At 33.6% G+C, this 20708-nt stretch overlaps 2 protein-coding genes across 2 annotated transcripts in view; one reads left to right on the top strand and one right to left on the bottom strand.

The window, feature by feature from the left end:
• Positions 1-10076, top strand: part of pwn (calcium-binding EGF-like domain-containing protein pawn) — a 44215-nt gene extending 34139 nt beyond the window's left edge. Inside the window, exons 3-20 of the mRNA XM_085188121.1 lie at positions 133-1626; positions 2320-2520; positions 2831-3016; positions 3346-3463; positions 3805-3878; positions 4210-4325; positions 4672-4746; positions 5149-5265; positions 5471-5618; positions 5847-5925; positions 6154-6309; positions 6680-6805; positions 7259-7367; positions 7559-7627; positions 7981-8069; positions 8169-8251; positions 8481-8596; positions 8726-10076. Coding sequence (XP_085044247.1) covers positions 133-1626; positions 2320-2520; positions 2831-3016; positions 3346-3463; positions 3805-3878; positions 4210-4325; positions 4672-4746; positions 5149-5265; positions 5471-5618; positions 5847-5925; positions 6154-6309; positions 6680-6805; positions 7259-7367; positions 7559-7627; positions 7981-8069; positions 8169-8251; positions 8481-8596; positions 8726-8842 — 3473 coding nt within the window. The 3' untranslated portion in view covers positions 8843-10076. The remainder of the gene's footprint in view (positions 1-132; positions 1627-2319; positions 2521-2830; positions 3017-3345; positions 3464-3804; positions 3879-4209; positions 4326-4671; positions 4747-5148; positions 5266-5470; positions 5619-5846; positions 5926-6153; positions 6310-6679; positions 6806-7258; positions 7368-7558; positions 7628-7980; positions 8070-8168; positions 8252-8480; positions 8597-8725) is intronic.
• Positions 10077-13043: 2967 nt separating this feature from the next.
• LOC146537389 (uncharacterized) lies at positions 13044-19951 on the bottom strand. Its single transcript, XM_085188120.1, has 10 exons — positions 19842-19951; positions 17890-17982; positions 16585-16749; positions 16261-16430; positions 15964-16093; positions 15267-15408; positions 14981-15072; positions 14472-14613; positions 13917-14113; positions 13044-13359 (listed from the first exon to the last, which is right to left on the bottom strand). Exons 2-10 carry the CDS (start codon positions 17966-17968, stop codon positions 13238-13240), a joined length of 1239 nt encoding a protein of 412 aa, XP_085044246.1. The 5' UTR covers positions 17969-17982; positions 19842-19951; the 3' UTR covers positions 13044-13237.
• Positions 19952-20708: the final 757 nt, after the last annotated feature.

The following is a 20708-nucleotide window of genomic DNA, read 5'->3' as shown; positions in this document are numbered from 1 at the left end:
TTCCCCACTTTTCGCCGAATTTTCTGAGACATTGCGTGCTCAACGATACACAGACTTATGATGTTTATTACTGATGATGTTACAGACACAGAATTATGATGTTTATTAATTCTAATTTTTCTATCTTTTCAGGTTACGAAGAAACCTTCACGATATCTCAACTGTCACCAAAGTCAGTCATCAATGAGAGGTTGCAGTCAGATGTATTATTAGAAACCAGTCAATTAGCCAACCTAGCTTTTAGTGTAGAACCTAGTGATAAATATTATGACAACGAATTTGAGCCAGAAAACTTAGAAGATGACCGAGAAACTGAAAATCATGTGATCGTTGAGAGATCGGTAGAGCCCTATAGAGGATCCCGATCGATCAACGCTGACGAAATACCCTTATCGAATAACAACGAAATCGACAACGAATTAGAAATACATAACAAAAGAAAGTATTACGATATCGTTCCAACGAAAACGTTTGACTATTTAAATAACGACGAAGCTATTTTAATGTCCACCGGTTTTGGTGACAAATTAGATTTTAAGTTTCCGGGGGAAGGCAAAAGGGCTCCGAAGGGGCGTGCACTCGCACCTCCGGGGCCCAAAATCCGGCCGACTGCAGTGCATCCGCCGATCTTCGCGACTACGGACTTTAAAGATCAGGGACGCCAGAATTCTGAAATACAAAATATTATAACTGGTATAGTTAAACTTTTGAACGGCAATGTCAATGTGCAAGCTAATACACAGTTATTGAATGGAAGACCTCGGCCTATGGCGTCGAGGATAAATAATAGAGGGCCACCACGTATTACAGAAATCCCATCAGTACCAGATTATGATAAGCCAATCACACCACCGTCTTTGCCGTTCCATCCAACTAAGATACCTCCACCCTACCCCTTCGACAGACCTCATGGTGTCAATTTACCTGAGCAAATTGTTCCACCTATGAATAATCGACCACTCATCCGACCTATCCCACCCTGGCAACGACCTAGGCCAAGACCAAATCCAAATCGAAGACCTAACCCTGGACTTCCTATTTACAAACCCACCTTAATACCGCCCCCCGATAATCCTGAGGATGAGAAATATGAAATTGTTGTGAATGAAAACGAAACCCACTCTGAAAATAATATACATCATGATGAAGTTATACCTTTTTTAATGCCTGAGTCTACAACCGAAGTGAAGAACGTTACAGAGATTGAAAAAGAAGTGACAACTGAATCCACCACAACATCGACTGAGCCAACCACAACAAGTACAACCACGAAAAAACCAGAAACCACAACTGAAAAACCAACAGAGCCAACCACGCAAAAAACAACAGAGAAACCTAAGACTGAAAAACCTTTAAAACCAGAAAAGGATAAGAAAAAAGAAACTAGTTCAGAGAAAGATAAATCTAGAGATAAATATAAAGTGGAGGGAATAGAAAAGATGAGGAATGACACGCCTATTATTGAAATTGAACCTTCTATAGTGGACGTCTTGCCTACGACTGTTCTGTCAGATCCAACTCCTACTGATGGTTTAGAACCTACTTTTATAACTTACACTACATTTGTAAGGACTTCAACAGAAAAAGTTATTGAAACATCGTCAATTAATAAGGAACCGTCACAATGTGAGTATTTTTTGAAGTTTTTAACATTTTTAATGCGTTATTGCACACTTGCATGGACATAAATCATTAATATAGAATAAACTAAGTAGCTTAGTTAAAGCTTAGAAGTGATTAATTTCACTCGAAACGACGGAGTTCAACGCCGCGCTTTTTAAATACATATTTCATAACAGCATTTAGTATATGGTGTTAGATTTCTAGAAAGTTTTATCGAAAGTAGCAAGTAATGGATATGACTTTAGCATTTTGCTTTGAACTTTCGTTTCATTAATAACTATTAATATTTATTTATACACTAGATTTTTTAATTCTCAAATTATATTAAATCCATATAACATGTCTAAATGTACAATTAATAGTCATAGGTTCGATTCCCACTCAATGAAGTATGCTTTCTTTCAAGTACTTCCCGCTAATATTTAACCCTTTTAACTTATTTAAGGTATTTCTGGCGCAGCGGTATTACCTCCAACTGTAAACCGGATGGTAGTAGGTTCGATTCTAACTTGGGGAATGAATATTGTAATTTAATCATTATGTTAAGACAAAGCTCACCGTTCGAGAATGTGAAGAACGGAGTGTTTTGATACTAGATTTACTCTGCTTAGTCTGCTATATGCGGGATAGAGTGTGGGAAAATATAATAATTTTAATAGAATTATCATTAATTCATATATAATTTCCCATTCACAGCTTCCCAACCCACACCCCATCTACCGTACCGACCTCGTCCAGGCATAGTATTAGACGACACAGATTTCAAGCCACACGGTACAAGATACAGACCTGATGCACCAATTATAACTGCTGCGGAGACCAGGTTGCCAGGATATGGGGAAATATTTGATGTGACGGTATCAGCCATTCAAGGTCCTGGCGAGAAGGGGGGGTCTGGTAAGTTTTTTTCGAGTGTTTGGATAGAGTGGCCAGTGAAAAATATTTGAGAAAGTGAATGAGGCGAAAAACCGCTGCCTCAAATATTTTTGTGGTTGTTCAGCTGACTGCAAACGCGGTGGTTATGGGTTCGATTCTCACTCGAGGAATAATATTTTTATTTTTTGCTCTGGTAAAAAAACAAAGGTGGCGATGAGTTTCGCTACTCAACCGTGCTCAACCAAATAAACTGTTCATCTTTATAATATTATACTAATACTCAAATTGTTAAAAATAATTAAAAATAACCATCTAATTAAATCCATTTCAGTGCATATAGAAAACGTAAATATACACCATCACAACGAGCACGACATCATAGTGACCGCGTCCGGTGACCAAGGCTTCGTGTCCATAGACGGGAAGAGAACCTACCTCAACCTATTTGATACGTCCACCTCGGTAGCGGCGCCTAGTATTGTACCTACGAGAGTGCAAAATACACCGGCGCAGACTGGTAAGCTTAAATATAGTAGCGAAGATAAAACAACGCGACGGTTGTGGGTTCGATTCTCATTCGTGTGATTGGTTTTATTGAAATTAATTTAATTTCTTCATTCTGTTCCATTGTTGAGTTCCATCACTCAATATACAATGTCTTGAAAATTAAGCAGAAAATTAACAAATGTCTTGACACTATGTATCCTTTACGTACGTATAATAAAGAATAATGTCTGGAAAAAATATGAGTTCAAACATTGAGGTATAGGTCGTGTTTAACACAAATAATATAATTCCTTAATCTTAAAGTAATTTCTTAATAAATACACTTCCTTCCTATTTCAGTGCCACCAACCCTGAGCCCAACGCTGGGCACAGGCGTAGCCATACCAGCGGACGAAGTATCTGTGCCGCCGCGACGTCACCGCCCACACTCTTACAGACGACCACAGCCTACTGTGCGGTGAGTTAGTTAGTTAGTTAAACTACCCGTTAAAGATACTATAAAAAAATGAACTATCTATACTATAAAAACAAAATGCTCTACCAAATAAAGTCTTTACTGTAATAATATTGTTATAAATAAGACGACGTCGAGTTCCACTGTACTAACATAGATAAATAGATAGGTACATATTTAAAAGTTTTTTAAAATTTTGGTGTGCTGATATGGAAGTTTGAGAATTAGTGGATGTATCTATTTATAGATAATATTATAATTAAAATTAATTTTGGTTATTTTAATTAGAACAGTTAATAATTATAAATAAGAAAAAACGAATTACATACCTTATTTTTTGACAGAATCGATACTTGCATCGTGGGTGATGACTCCACTTGTGATGTGGCTCAAAATGAAAAATGCAGGACTGAAGCGGGTAAATATTATTTATTACTTTAGTTAATTAAGCTTCTACTTACTAGTATATAGATTTTTTAGCTTCCCATTGTATCCCGTATATAGCATGGTAAGCAGAGGGAATCTGGGAACCCAGTGTTAGGAAACTTCCGTTTACCACTTTTCGCAGTATTCTATAGGCATAGCGTGTTTAGTGGCGGAATTTAACGCCGCGCTTTACCAGAGCGAGGAAATAAAAATAATAAATTGATTACATTAATAATTAAAATGAACTATATGTATATTTTGGCCACTAATTAATTATGTAACGAATATATCCATATTAATATAAGTATTCTCTCTTTTTTAAGGTATTTCAAGCTGTCAATGTAGACCGGGCTACGCGAGACGAGTACACAGAGACCCTTGCAGGAGAGTTGTGTCACTCATACTTAATTTGCGTGTCGATAGGATATATGATAGAAAGGTACTTTTATTTGATTTTTTTTTTAGCTTCACACTATTTTCCTCGGAGAGAAAGGAGGAAATAATTGTTTTGAGTTAATAGAACCCTTTGATAAATGTTTCCAATAATATATTTTCTCATTTATCTTCCATGTGCAGAAGCTATTAGTTACATTTTATTACTTTTATAGCTTCAATTTCCCCGAGTAGGAATCGAACTCACAACTGCTGCGTTTACAGTCGCACGCTTCTGCCACTGAGCCATCACGGCCTCCACGTAGTATTAAATATGGTACAATAACTACGTGTATTATCCTTCGTTTAATACTATCTTTTCATATATATAATATCTTTTTTTTTAATTTCAGGTGGCATGGGACACTAAACTATCAGATAAAGAGTCAGAGCCGTATCAACAGATGAGCTATGAAGCAGTTAGAGCTGTAAGTCTATCTTTATTACTATTGAGTGTAGGTTCAAATAAAAAAGAAATTCCCTTTCCTAATATGTCAATAATCTTATGATTTTATTAACAAGATTTGAATTTTGAATTATAATTAAACACGATTTAAGAATTTATAAACGATTATGTACATTAAATTTATTTGAGGTTTTTTAATGGCAGTAATATTAAAAAATAGTAATATTTTATAAATGTTTGGCTTTCAATATGGAATGAAAATGGTGAGTTGGATTTTGTATGTACACTTTTTTTTAGCTTCACTCTGTTTCCCGCACAGAGGGAAGTGGGAACCTAATGTTAAGACACTCCGTTCCCCAATTTATAATAACAATTTTTATATGGATGTATATAATATTATATATCTTATTATATTTTTTTCCAGATCGACTCGGCATTTTCAATGACGCCCTTCTCCGACGATTTCGTGAGTGGTTCAGTCAACTCAATACACAACGGTGTCGACGACCATAGCGGTGTTTACGTCAATTATACCGTTTTGGTAAGTGTTAAGATATTACTATAATATTTCCCCCGAATGGGAATCGAACTCTCAACCATCGTATTCACAGATGCACAACATATACCGGCTTTTTTACTTTAGAAAAAAATATTTTACTAAGCCAGATTAGGTAAGTTGAGGAATAGAAATATCATTTCTCAACATTTCTTAAAGAATCGACTTAAATATCACATTTCCGTTTCAGCTACAAGAGACAGCTGAAATTCTTCGTCCATCAATATCAACGGACATACACAAACACATACTGGGTGTTATACGCCGTCGATCAAACAACGTGGGCTCTTCTGCTTTGTGGGTGGACTCTCCTAATGGTGCCGTTCTGCCTGTTAGAGGTTAGTGGGTTCGATTTTATTATACAAAATGATTAAATGGAAATAACTAAGACTTTTATATGAGGTTACATCTATACGATTATATTATTGTATAGCCTTCAATATAATATAATAAATGAACTTGTACTGTCATTAAAATAGTAAGTCTTTTTCATACATTAATCAACAAATTATAAGTAAATTTATTTCTAGGATTTTTTATGAATAGATTTTTTTTATTTTTTTCAGATTTAGATGAATGCTCGTCTCCGGATCTAAACGATTGTCATTCTTTGGCGATTTGCACCAACGTCTGGGGGACATTTAAGTGAGTATATAATATATATTGGCGGCATTAAGTTCGGGGATAATAAACCTCCATAATTCCGGGCAAAATGGAGAACGGAGTATCTTAACACTAGGGTTCCCTCTGTCTATTCTGCTGATTGATTTTTTTTAGTTCAATTAATCAGAACTCTCTACTTCACCACCCTTTTAGTCTATAGAAAAACAATCTCTAAGTAACTAAAATCACTATTCATTAAATAACTTTCAGATGTGCCTGTCCAGATACTACATTAGATGCGTCATCCACTTCGGCTACCGCGGTGGGTGTAGGTTCATTTCCGGGACGGCGTTGTACACCGTGTTCCGCATCGCAGTGTAGCGACCGCGGTGTTTGTAAATATGCTCACGGACGGCCGTATTGCACGTGAGTTTCAATTTGAATATACCGTACGGTTGAGAAGTCATGGCAGTGAACACTGTACGTTGTATAGGAACTTTACAATGTTACTAATATATTCTAGGAATCTAAACCTCGTGGCGCAAAGGCAAAAATATATGACTGTAAACGCGCCAGGCTGTGAGTTCGATTTCCACTCGAGGTAATAAAATATTTAATATTTTGATTTCCTCGTTCTGGTAACGAGGCAAAGCGCGGCGTTTGGTCCCATGTTCAACGCTCAATGCCTCCAGAATTCAACAGAAAGTTTTTTGGAAACGGAAGTGTTTTTAATGAGAACGGAGTTTCTTAACACTAGTTTCCCATATATAATAACTATTTTACTCTAACTTTATAGGTGTTCGTCAGGCTACTATGGTTCAACATGTGAAATGGATGGCGAAGTGATAGGCGTGTCGGTGGGCGCGTGTTTGGCCGCCGCGCTCGTCATAGGGCTCACGCTGGCTGCTCTCATGTCTTGGAGGTAGGTAGCCGGTTCGATTTTGTTTTGGAAATTAATAGTTTGAAATTATTTGTGTGTGTGCGTGTGTTTGTTGTGGTGATATGTTTTCACTGTGGTCGCGTCGTTTTTGAAAAAAAATCTTAGAAATACAAGAACATAATAGTCTTTTAATATTGTACATTAGGTTAGAAAGATTTTTTTAATAGGAAAAGTATAATTATTATAATAAAAAATCTTTTTGGACTTGGACCTCGACTTGGTCAAGGAAATGAAATAGTTGAATATTTCCTTGCTCTGATAACGATGCAAAGTGAGTCGTTGAGTTCTGCCATTCAAACACGCAATGCCTCCAGAATTTGGCAAACAATAGTGAAAGGGGTGTCTTAAAACTAGGTTCCCAGATTCCTTCTGTCTACTCTGCTATGTGCGGTATGCGTGAAGCTAAAAAAATATATTATTTAATTTATATTCCAGCCGCAAATGGTCACGCGAACAAAAAGCAGTGGGCATGGGGTCCCCTGTATTCAACTACATGGCGTCCAACACCATAAAGACGCCGCCGGTCGGCCAGCCTCCTTATCAGGTAAGTACAGGTTCGATTCCCTTTTAAAGAACGAAATTGTAACCACTCTGTTACTTTGTGTGCAGTTCAGAAAAAATAATAAATAATAAAAATTAAATTAGGTATATTTTGTCAAAAGGTAAAAGCTACTAATGTATAATTTATTTCCTAGTTCAGTTTTATGCTTATATTTATATATATTTTGATATCAGGTGACGATAGAAGAGAGGATGCGATGGGCGCAGCTAGCCGAGGCGATGGCGCAAGCCAGTCACTACGCGGTATGAGTCACTAATTTTGTCACTATAGTACTGTCTGGGCTTTGTGGCCGCCCCAAGTTAGTTGGTTGGTTGATTGATTTGATTTTAGGGTTTTTTACTTAGTTTTCATTATGTTCTTCCCGAGCGCGAGCTAACCATGCGCCAATATTCAAGAAGCCTAAGTTTAGGGTGGCCACAACTCTTCGACCGTACTGTAACTTTCTCACGTATGTTTTTTAATAAATCTGAATTAAATTTTTAAGCAGCAGAATCGAACCCATAACCTGCTTGTGGTCCTGCGCCACAACTGGCTTCATCTTTTACTGAATTTAATTTTTTTCACTTCATCTTATTTATTTTTATTTTATTTCCAGTCTACAGATCCTCTCCAAACTATGGCGACGCGTCCATCGTCTGCCATGTTTGGTGGTTACCCTACTTTACCTCCAGTACCTTTACCTAGGTAAGAACTACCTATATTATCTTATTAATGTTCCTATTTATTATTATTATAAATATAATAGTTTATGAGGATGAATGTATGTTATGACCTCTTTTAAAGGTTGGGCATGCACGGTCCTCACACGGGAACGTTGAACACTGTGACAAGTAGAGCGAATACAAATTCACATCATAACTTATATGGTAAGTGGAATGTTTTTTTTTAGATTTTTTTGTGTCTTAGCAAGATAAACAAGGGAACCTACTGCTAAGACCCATTTCCGAAAGAAAAAAAAGAAAGACGAAATGAAAATGCTTTGTTTTTCCGATTCGAAATCGAACCCACGACCGTCCACCATTATAAACATTTTTTTTTTGTCTTTTTCTTAGTTATAGAAAATGTATAATTTTTTTACGTATTTTTCACCTCCAGGTTACTCAAACCACGCAATAGGCACAGAATCAACAAGCTCAGACGCGTCCAGCCACGTCCAGGACCGCGCTGATCTGCTCGTGCCACGGCCCAAGTCGAGAGCAAGGAGCATGCATGTAATAATACTTACTTACACTTTATTATACTAATTTAGACTTATTATTCTAATATAGACTATTATTAGCTGTTGACTGCATATTCCTATTTATGTTGTAATATTAATCAAATTTGTTTTTCTTTTTCAGAATCAAACCGGTATATATTATGACGTGGACTATGAGAATGCTGAACCTATATATGGCACGAAGGGAATTCCCCTCTCAACGTACACAGTTAGTCGCGGCCCACCATTTTATAGATAAAAATAAATAAAAACAGCTAAATATATACAAAAAATATATTTTATAAGTATTTATGACAGATGATGTAGTATTATGAATCAAATGCTTGTGAATCAATTGAAAGTGAAATATTATGACGTTAGATATTTTTGTAAATGTGCAAGTCTTTTTTTTGTATTTTTGAAAGTGTATTTTTTATTATAATTATACAATATGAATAATGCTTTAAACTTATTTTTTATTTTGATTCGATATATGAATCATTAAGTTAGTATTGATTTGCATAATAATTTTATGAATTTTACGTGGGTAGTTGATTCGATTCACACTTGACAAATTATAAAATTATATATTAATTATTTTTGTTTTCGCGGCTTATTAAACGTATAGAAAATGTAGTATTGTAATTTTTACATAAATAAGTATATTAATTTCCAAAAAAGAAACATTCCACCTTTGTGAAATCAATCTATGTTTGAAAATCTGAAACATAAACAAATATATGTATATGTAATGTTTACAATTATTGTAAAGAAATGTTGTAGCTATTAAGATATATCTTTTAATTGTAAAATATATACTACTATTAATAAGAAGTGACTGTCTTTTCTTCATCTTTCTTTATGAAAATTTATTTTAAATCTTTTACATTTCAATTTATAATTCATGAATTTACGAATTGAAGATTTCTTTAAAATAATACATTTAAAATTATTTAAATTATGTTATTTATAATCACACATTTAGTGAGTAAATTATTAATAAAAGAAATATAAAAGAATAAAAAATTTGCTCAAATATTAAAATTATTTTTATGAATCGAAAAGTATGTTTATGCATAAAATTTAAATTATCGACTATTTTGACAAGATCATCGAAAATATGGAACGAATTGCTTTATTATTAGTTCTTTTTTTTATATATTAGTCATTTTAAAGCCTGTATTATTAATAAGTACGAATGTAAATAATTCATATTTGTATTTTGATAAAATATAGTGTCGTAGTTCTTTATATAAAAACATGCATTTTATAATTTTGACTTGCTTTTATTTAGGATTTGTAAACATAAATAAAATATGAGTTTATTATAATTATGACGTAAAGTAATATAAATTTCCTGTTTTGAATTGTTTTAGGTAAAATCATACTTTTATGATTACTGGTAAACTACGAAATTAAAGTATAAAACTGCATTTATTTATGTTGTTTTTTAATTTTTGTATCTATAAATAAAAGTTTTATATTATATTAAACACGTTTTTTGTAATTGTTTCCTATTTTTTATGTTTTGAAAAATACATTGAGGCCAGTCGTGGCCAGGGTCATAAGCGTGCACTGAAATCTCGCAAAACGATAGCTTGTGGATTCAATTCCCACTCGAAAATAAAATTATATTTAATATTTTAATTTCTTCGTTCTGGTAACGAGTAAAAGGCTGCCGTCTGTTTTTTATTATGTTTACAATTGCACATACAAAAGAGAAAATGTATTATTGAGAAAAAGAGTATTAAAGAGAAGAGAATTAAAGAGAAAATGAATTGTAGTATAACGTCAATAGAGATAAGTACATTCTTAACATCATAAATTTACATGGAAGAAATTATTTAATACCTACTCAGGTAAAATAATTAAAGTAAGGGGAAATTCAAATGCATAGCTTATTAATTATAATAATTTATTTCACAAAAAATGCACACCTGGTATAAATTAGTTTATATAAATATCTTACAATATTTAAATATATCAGTCTGTTTATATTTATTATTCTATAGTAAGAAAAAACAGGTGGCTAAGAAAAGAATTGCTGTTGTACCTGTCACAGCTAGTCGTTTGGAACGTATGAGAGTTAGTTTACTAACTAATTTACTAGTTTTAGATATAACTTTACCTCCCAATTCTTTGTACAATTCTTTTTTTTACTCTTTTATTAATAAATTTCATTCAATATTTACTCCCAAAGAGATTACAATTACTGATAGTCCTATCTTTGGAGACTGGGCCACAGCAGGTATTTATAAGAGTAGGGAGACACTGTATATGTTATATTATGAAAAACAGTTTAATAGTGGTGAAGAGTTTAAAGAGTACTTAAAATCTTACTCTAAAATTTTCAAAAGAGTTTGCAAAATTGCTAAATCTTTATTTATTAAAACAAAAATCAGAAATAGTAATAATAAAATTGAAGCCACTTGGAAGGTTGTTAATGCCGAGACTGGGAGAACTAGGGTGAAAGATTCTAATTTTAAACTTAGTATTGACGGTCACATTGTTGATTCCGATTTGGAAGTGGCCATTGCATTTGAAAAGTTTTTCTCTACTTTCCCAGTCAGTCTAACAAACGATTTAGGTTCTTCCACCACTATTGCAGAATCGTTAATTAAAGACAATGTTCCCGAATTTTATAATGGTTTCGTTTTCCGTCATGTAAATTATTCAGACATTAGTGTAGCTTTCAAATCAATTAGTATGAAAAAGACAGCCGACTTGTGGGGTGTCTCAGTTAATATCATAAATTCTTTAATTGATATTTTGATTCCTGATTTAGTTACAATTTTTAATAGATGTATTGATTGTGGAGTGTTTCCTGATTTGATGAAATATAGTAAAATAACTCCATTGTTTAAATCAGGTAGTACGCAAGACCCCACAAATTTCAGACCGATTTCAGTACTACCTACGTTTAGTAAAATTTTTGAAAAGCTGATACTCAGTCAGCTTCTTACTTATTTTAATAAAAATAAATTACTGCACACAGGTCAATTTGGTTTCACTCGTGGAAGGTCAACATCTGATGCTGGGGTCAAATTATTAGAGAGTGTATTCGCGGCTTGGGAGGAGTCACGTGATGCCTTTGGGGTGTTTTGTGACTTATCCAAAGCATTTGATTGTGTGCAGCATAAAACTCTTATCAGGAAGCTACACCACTATGGTATAAGAGGCATTGCTTTGGATCTTCTCACTTCTTATTTAAGTGATAGGATTCAAAAGGTAAATGTCAACGGGAAACTATCACACGGGTCACCTGTAGCATTGGGGGTGCCACAAGGCTCTATTCTGGGTCCGTTTTTGTTCCTTTTGTACATTAATGACTTACCTCACCTTATGAGAGATATCTGTGAAATGGTGTTGTTTGCAGATGATACATCTTTAGTTTTTAAGGTTAATAGACAGCAATTGGAAATTGACGATGTAAACAATGCTCTTTCTAGGATATTGCACTGGTTTAGTGCCAATAACTTGCTTTTAAATAGTAGTAAAACTAAATGTATCAGGTTCTTTACTAAGAATGTTCAACAAGTAGAAACCAGGGTTTTGATGAACAATAAGGAACTTAAAGTAGTTAATGAAACTGTTTTCTTAGGTATAACATTAGATGCTAAGTTACAATGGGGTCCGCATATAGAAACTTTATCTGGTAGACTTAGTTCGGCAGCGTATGCTATCCGCAAGATTCGTCAACTGACCGATGTTGACACCGCGCGTTTAGTATACTTCAGCTATTTTCATAGCATTATGTCTTACGGCCTATTACTTTGGGGTAGTGCCGCTGACATAGATACCATTTTTGTGCTCCAAAAACGGGCTGTCCGAGCAGTCTATAAAATGGGTCCACGGGAGTCACTAAGGAATAAATTTAAAGACTTTAACATCCTCACACTACACTCCCAATATATTTACGACAACTTAGTATATGTGCATAAGAATATTAATAAATTTAATAAAAACAGTGACCTCCATCAATATAATTTAAGAAATAAAAATAAGCTTGCTGTGCCCTTCTCTAGGCTCCATAAAGTGTCTCACTCATTCGTAGGTCAAAGTATACACTTTTATAACAAACTTCCAAACGACGTGGTTAATTTATCACTGAACAAATTTAAAAAAGTGGTAAAGCACAGGCTCTGCCAAAAAGCTTATTACTCTGTTAAAGATTATGTTCGCGATAAAGATGTTTGGAAATGAGTTGCTCTATTTCTAAGTTAAAATTGTTAATTGTGATTTATAACAAATGTTGGCATTTAAAAAGAGTGGCCATGAGTTTCTTTGCCTGTATCTTCTCATGAGCTCAACCATTTGAACGGGCTTTTTTCAAGTCAAAATTGCACATTTTTTTTGGTTATTTTGTTTTCCATTTTTTTTTATCTTTTATGACATGTCCAAGTGAATGTTAAGCATTTTTATGGAATAAAGATATTTTGACTTTGACTTTGACTTTGACTATGATAATAATAATAATATTAATTAAAGTAGGAATAATATTAAAGCATTTAAAGAAATAAACTGGCCATTAAGTGCTTGAAATAAATAAGAAACAATGTGACTTACAAAAACATACATCTTAAAATTCTAAATGAATTTTTGACTGATTTTTAAAAACGTTTTATGTTGATTCATGAATTAACATTAAATCAAATTATTTCTTTAAATAGCAGTTATTTAATACATTATAATTGAAACGGAATCCAGCTTCGTTAATGTCTTTCGTCACTAGATTGTCACTCTTGAAGTACACGTAGAGTGGACCGGGAGGAGTAGCTGTTAAAAAATATTAATTATTTTTATTAAAATGATGATTTTTATTTAAATTACTAATTTTTTAATATTTATAGATGTTGTATTACGCTGTTTGGTGCAGTTAAGCTAAAAAATATATTACTTTATATTAATAGCAGCTTCACGCTTTCTTTCACATAGTAGAGTAGGCGGCAGAGAGAACATATTGGTAAGAGGCCTTCACTTTTCCGAATGAATTTGATACATTGCGTGTTGAGTACCGAAACTCAACACACGAATGTGATGATGAATGAATAAAATCAGCTTCACGCTATATCCTGCACACAGCAGGATAGGCAGAGAGAACCTATTGTTAAGTCACTTCTGTTCCCCAATTTCCGCCGAATTCTGGAGGCAGAACTCAACGCCGCGCTTTTGCCTCGTTACCAGAACAAGGAAATGAAAATATAAACGTAAATAAATATTTCACTTACTCGAGTGGGGATCGAACCCACAACCGTCGTTACAGTCACACCCTTGTGCCGCTGTGCCACGACGGCCTCGAAATGAATTATAATAAAAACAAAATCACAACTTACAAGCAATGATCTGGTTAGCAGCACTAGTACCACAGAACTTAGATCCTCGAAGCCCATCAGCAGTCTCCGCTTCGGGCACGAACAGGTAGTCCTCTGATTGCGCGAACCCTTGCGTCACGGGGTTCAGTTGACAATCCGTGTCGAGGTACAAATTGGTGTCGGCGTGATATGCCATATCAAAACTGGCTGCTGTCAATCTGTTTAATTTAATGTTAATATTAGTTAATTGTTATTGGGCAACGGCTGGATGCGTAGAGCTGAAGATCGAGCCCAGTGGTGTGCCATTGACGAGGACAGGCTGATGATGATGATGATGATGATGATGATGATGATGATTACATATTATTTTGATATTTAATTCATATATAAATTTTAAATCAACGTTTTACGTTTTAGTGTGATGCAGTAATTATGTAAATTTATTTATTATTTATATCTGATTCATATTTCATTAATTATTACAGCTAAAACACCATTACGAAGCCGTATTTACTCCAAGTTTATTTATAGAAAATATTGCCTCTGGATCTCTAATTGTATGGAAATATAACTTACTTAATCCCACAAACATCAGATGTTCGCTTGAAGCACGTCGCATAAGCCATGTTTGCGATGTACGGTCCCGCACCACGGTTGTAATTAAATGACTCAAAGAAACCAGCTCGATCCGGGTAGTATTGGAGACAGCCAGGAGGAGCTGGTAAATTATTATTCGTTATTGAGAACGAGAAAATAAAGATCCAGCAGAATTGTCCGTCCATATGTAGAGATATTTTCTTTTGGACTTTAGCTTTGCACAGATATGTTCGGGTAAATGTTGTGTTCTTTAATTTTTTGTTAGTGAAATTTATGGGGTGAATAGAAAATGGTGATATTCAGGGCTGGGCACAAATCATCCGCCACTCTCTTTCTACGCCCATGATAATAATCCAGTTTCTTTTATTGATTTTGCGGAATTGATACCTAATATACAATATCTCAAGAAATATACTTTTTTAAGTTATGTCACTTTTATTGGGAACGTTTAAAAAGAATACTGTATATTTTATTGTTCTAATTCTTACCTATTAAATATTCGTCTCTATCAGCGGTCGAAGTGAAGGGTGTCGCAGGAAGAGACGCTGTGATAGCATCCAATAAGCCATCGCGGTATTTTCTATAAAAAATAAGCAAATTATTATTTTTATTTCATCAATTATTAAAAATTAACAATGATTGTTGAAATTTATAATCTACAGCCAGAGTTACGTCCAGCGCTTAGAATGTCTCACAACTGTTAGTATTTTCCATTTGATATCGGGCAAAGTCATAGGTCAAAGCTAGTATGTGATATAATAAAAGTAAGCTTGCCCTAAAGTGTTGAAACACTCCAGCTGTGTCACTTTAATCTTCCAGGTGGCTTGCGGCAAGTTTGGTTGAGACACTCGATCTGCCAACTTGAAGTTGAGACGTATGGACCTGCTGTTCGTTGTTGCGTTCACTCGGACATATACTGTAATATTAAATATATAGATTAATAAAATTATGTTTGGCAGAAGGTATATGAGATGATCGTGGATTCGATTCCCATAAGAACAAATACAAAGTGTATTCTTTAGTTAAACACTTAAATTGTATAATAAGGTCGTAATGGCACGATACGATGTATGAGGAACTGAGTGTCTTATTACTAGGTTCCCTCTGCCTGCTCTGTGTGGAGTTAAAAAAATCTAATGATATGTAGATTAATAAGAAAATAAAATATGTATTTATTAATTTAGATTTCATCTCACTTAATTTTAAAAATCCAGTCTCAACTTAAGGTTAAATAATGTCTAAATGAGTTTTTTGTGTCTAAGTCTTATACTAGAGCATGTATGAAGAAGTTGATAGATGAAGAAGAGGGTTAGAGATGCTGCTGCTGCTACTTACCCGGCAGCAGGTATTATTTAAAAAAAATACAGTTGAATTGATAATCTTCTTTTTTTACAGAAGTCGGTTAAATATTATTAGTGCCTGACTTGTCCCTCCTGCATACGAATTTGAAAACTTTTAAATTTGAACTTACTATGCTGTCCGCTATTATCACCGCAGAGTGAAGGTAGGAAGTCAGAGTTAGCGTGGAGGTTGGTTACTTGGAATATATCGTTCTTGCAGATGTAGCCTGGACGGTGCGTCACGTTTTCCACTTCATCGATCTAGGATAGGATAAATATAGTTAAACAAAAGACGAAGAACGGAGTGTCGTCTCTCTAATTTTGTCCTATATTCGTCTTACTGTAAACACGATGTTTGTTGATTCGATTCCCATTTGAGGTCCCCCTTACACTAAACACAACATATAAAAACAATAACTTAAACTTACTGTCGTAGGAGGTGCCAAGTTAAACGTTTCGAATTCAATTTTCATTTGACAAACATTGTTATTATTTATTTCAATATTATATGAACACTCTAAGCCTGAGGACTCCCTGTTGAGTGGTGGATTTATGAACACTGCTACTTTAGTATTGGTTCTTATGTCACAGGCGTTCACTGAAATTGATAGAAAAAAAAACATTTACTACAAAAAAACAGTCTGTATATAAGATTCTTTATAATAGTGTTTTAGTGGACGGAGAAAAGAAGATGTACAGAGAGAAGGTCTCTCTGGTTTTCCTTAAAGTGTGAAAATTAAAAAATAACTTACAAGAACAACAAGTAGCGAATACACCGCAAAATCCTATAGCCTTGCCGCCTTGTGTGTTACATTGGTTCCTTGACAAGCAAACTCCTCCCGTGGAACGGTCAGCGCCCAAGCACTGTTCTCCGTTGCCCACTGTGAATATGCTTCCAGGGCCGGATTGACGTTTTGCTGAGAAAAAATAGAGGAAAATTGAGTAAATTCGACTATTTCTTATATTTTATTTATTAAAGGTAGTTTTGGGCTACATACTCGTATATTAAAACAAGTCTATGCTTCTATACTAATATAATAAATCTGAAGAGTTTGTTTCGTTGAACGACCTAATCTCAGGAACGACTGATACAGATTGATAAATTCTTTTTGTTGTTGGTTGTATTATTTGGGATTACTGGAGAAAGCTGTATGCTATACAATATCACGTTATCATAATTTTAACAAATAATTAAATTTTTGAAAATTTTTAATGTTTTGATTATATAAGACTAATTGTAATATAAATATAAAAATAATGTAAAATCGAACATCTTACCGCAGATACAAAGTACAGTAAAGTAAAGTAAAGCAAGTAAGTTACGCAGTAAAGTATTTATAAACTAAATATTTTAATTAGGCCATCTAGTATGCGATAGCAAAACTGCGTGCTTTATATTCAAGTGCCATCTATAGTATTTTAAGCGATTTTGGCGTTTAGTTTCTCAAGGTGGCGGTGTAGTGAGTTTAATATTTTTTTGAAAATATAATATTGTTAGCGTACAAGTGTAAATGTGGGTAGATTTAGGTGAAAAAGAAAACAAAAGCAGTGGAATTGTGTCAAACGGGAACAGTTGCTCGTAGGCGCAAGCCTTGATCGGAAGGTATCTAGTGTGTAGTGTTGTTATTGAGTGATACATGTCACTTATTGTAATTACGTGGAACCTCTGTCCGAGTACGTTAGAAACATATAGACGGTGTGTATTTTTATCGTGTTATTTTATTAAATTAATTTTAACCTAAGGATTATAAAATATTTTTGTACAGTTGAATATTGCTTCTATGGATTAAAAATTAAAAAATATAATAAAAATATTACTACCGTTTAAAAAATAAAATATTTAAAAAGGCTGCACAGAGTCTAAGTTAGGCTTAAGCTCAAGTCAATTATACAGTAGGTAAAACAATGATTTATAAGCTACGAGTAACGAACGTTGCTGGCGCCGTAATGCTGAATAAGCATTTTACTGCTTACCACTAGCACAGTTCTCATACGTTGCCAACAATTAGATATGTAACCAAATAATTATTATTCCCAAAAACAATAATTGAACTTACTTCTTAGGAGATCCGTTGCTGCTACGCACTGAGCTACAGCGAGCACTAGTAGCAGTCTACTATAGTTGATTAGTGCCATCTTTTGTGGAATAGCTGAAACAAGGTAATAATTAAATTTTATATTATCTATACTAATATTAAAAAAATAAAGAGTTTGATTGGTTGAGTGTGTTAATCTAAGGAACTGCTGTTTCAAATGAAAAAAAAAAAATTTTGTTTATTATTTTAAATTACGTTAAATGTTACGATGTAACCCGCCGTACCTCCATTTAGAGTGACTATAATTCTAAATGCCTGAGGTAATTCCCACTGCACGTAACCTTCCTTAAGGCTTCCTTAATATATGAACCAAAACGAAATATCTTTTCAATTGTAAACTAGCAGTTCTTGAGATGAATGCGTTCAACCAAATAAACTCTTTCATTTATATTTTTTTAATAAAAACACTAATACGAAATCTTTTAGTTCCTTAAAAAACCGACTTCCACCGGATCCCATAATTAGAACCTAACCAAACTCTCATCGAACTACCCTTAAAGTGTATACTTTCCAATAAATTAAAAATAATCGAAATCTATTGGCGTGATATTGAGTTATTCGTCCATAGCATTAGATGTTCTCATGGATAAAATTCGCAGAAATTAACCAAATTAAAATGGGACCACATAGGAAGCACCAGCTTTCAAATAAAAAAAAGTACCATCAAAATCGATTCACACAGTCAAAGAAAATACAGTTTTATTGATAATAAAATAATTAACCATTTCCTAACTGAGTCCCCATAGGCTAGGTATATCTAACGTTATTATGCATCGATCAATCTCTTCAAAACTAGTTTCAACGGAATTTAACGGGAATGGTACTTCTAATGATGGCACTAAAATGCATAAAATGCACTCAACGCAATAAAACTATCGTAAAATGTTTTAATATTCCGCATATAGCATTGTACGCAGGGGCAACACAGTGTTAAGACACTCTATTCTCCGTTTTCTGCCCAATTTTTATTTATTGCCTGTGTATTGGCGGTGCAATAAAGAATACAATGGAAAGATATTTTATATACAAACAAATTTTCTATTGAAACTTAGAATTATCACAAATCAATTCAAATAATATTTAATAGTAATTTATAATATAAATCATTATATTCCATATTGAATTAAAAACTGTAAATTTTTTTTTTATTTATCCTCTCATTGTATCCCGCTTATATTAGGATAGGCGGTAGTAACTTATTTCTAAGACACTTCGTTCCCTATGCACCCAAAAATTTTCCAGGTTTTGCGTGTTGGGCGAAACTTTGTGTTACCGAAGCGAGGGAAATATGAAAATAATAGATGAAGAAATAGATGGTTTTCCCGCTGGTTTAGGCAAGACGAAATGCAAAATGACTAACTAAAAAGTGGTAAAAGTTACGAAACCCCTCAAAAGTACCTTATGGTATAAAATTAAATATTTATAAAAAAAATTTTCACTTCCAATAAAAAAACTCACATGATACTGAAAATAGACTATTTTTAAAAATAATAAATATAAATTTTATCCTAAGGATAATTTAAATAAATATCTATGAATCTGAAAATTGCAATATTAAGTTGCAAAATACACTATAAAACTGCCAAAGGTTTTCTCAACCTACATAAGAAAAACGAAAATTAAGATAAATATAATTTAAAAAAAAATAGTTCATAATGGCGCCGCGGCACAGTGTTTCGCAGTCAACGCATCGATTGTAGGTTCGATTCCCACTCGGGGAAATAAAATGTTTTCATATTCTAGCTCTATTATAAAAGCAAACTGGCGTCGACTTCCGCCACTCACTCAATGTCTCGAAAAATTGGAGGTGCCTGAAGAGCAGAGTATTAAGAAACTAGATTTTCTTTCCCTATCCCGCTTTATGTGGGATACATCGTGAAATTATATATATATAAAAAAAAAGAAATACGTACGTCTATCCGTGAACTCAGCTACCACTAATATAGAAGTTCTTGAAAATTTCTCCAATATATATAGACCTTGACTTTGACTATAGTAGGAGGGGCAGTTAGTAAATATATGAAGTAAACATAACTAGTCATTATTTGTATTTGGTATCTCACTATTGTGGAATATTATATATGACATAGTAGTGTATTGAAATTGTCTTTCTGCGATTGTAGGTTAAATTTTCAAAAGGAAATGCTCCGCCTACCCTGCTATATGTGAGATACAGTGTGAAGCTAATTATAATAACTAATAATATAACAAAGAATCTGAAAATTATAAGCATATATTAAATGTTACAAATATTTAAGCTGACATTAGTTTTTGTTAAAAAATATATAATACAATGGAATGTAGTCTGTTAAAATAAAGTCAGATTTTTGTTTCTGACCGTAAATTAAGCAAAAACTTTTACTTATTTATATTTTGTATAAAATATTAAATCGGCAGCGTTCACGCTATATCCGAATAAACCAAGGTAAACAGTAAAAACCTAGTGTTGAGTGGCGGAATTCAACGCCGTTCCTTTTTTTTTTTACGGACGTTTGAGTATTTAATAATAAACAGTAATTTTACCTTTAAAATACTATAAAATAATTTTATCGCCCCATCATCTCCTGCACTATAATAGCTATTCTAATCTTCCAAGATGCGTTCTTGTACATGAATTTAATAGAGATACAGTTACGTCCTATATACGTGGTAGCTTTATGTAATATACAATGTTTATATGCACATCTGTATGTATGCTTGTTCCCTTATATACTCGTTTATATGTGAGTTCGATTCCCATTCGAGGAAATGTAATATTTGATATTGTCATTTCCTCGTCC

This window comes from Heliconius melpomene, chromosome 7 (genome assembly GCF_056956725.1).
Source record: "Heliconius melpomene rosina isolate 202511_hmr_F chromosome 7, ASM5695672v1, whole genome shotgun sequence".
In the NCBI taxonomy this organism is placed as follows: Eukaryota; Metazoa; Arthropoda; class Insecta; order Lepidoptera; family Nymphalidae; genus Heliconius; species Heliconius melpomene.
This window is presented reverse-complemented; position numbering and strand designations above follow the sequence as displayed.

What these genes read in the sequence shown, in the direction of transcription:
- LOC146537389 (XM_085188120.1), bottom strand. Translation starts at nt 17,968, where the DNA reads ATGGCACTAATCAACTATAGTAGACTGCTACTAGTGCTCGCTGTAGCT. An exon ending in ATTCGCTACTTGTTGTTCTT is followed by an intron (nt 16,431 to 16,584) that starts GTAAGTTATTTT and finishes TATCAATTTCAG; the next exon opens with TGAACGCCTGTGACATAAGA. An exon ending in TGATAATAGCGGACAGCATA is followed by an intron (nt 15,409 to 15,963) that starts GTAAGTTCAAAT and finishes TTAATATTACAG; the next exon opens with TATATGTCCGAGTGAACGCA.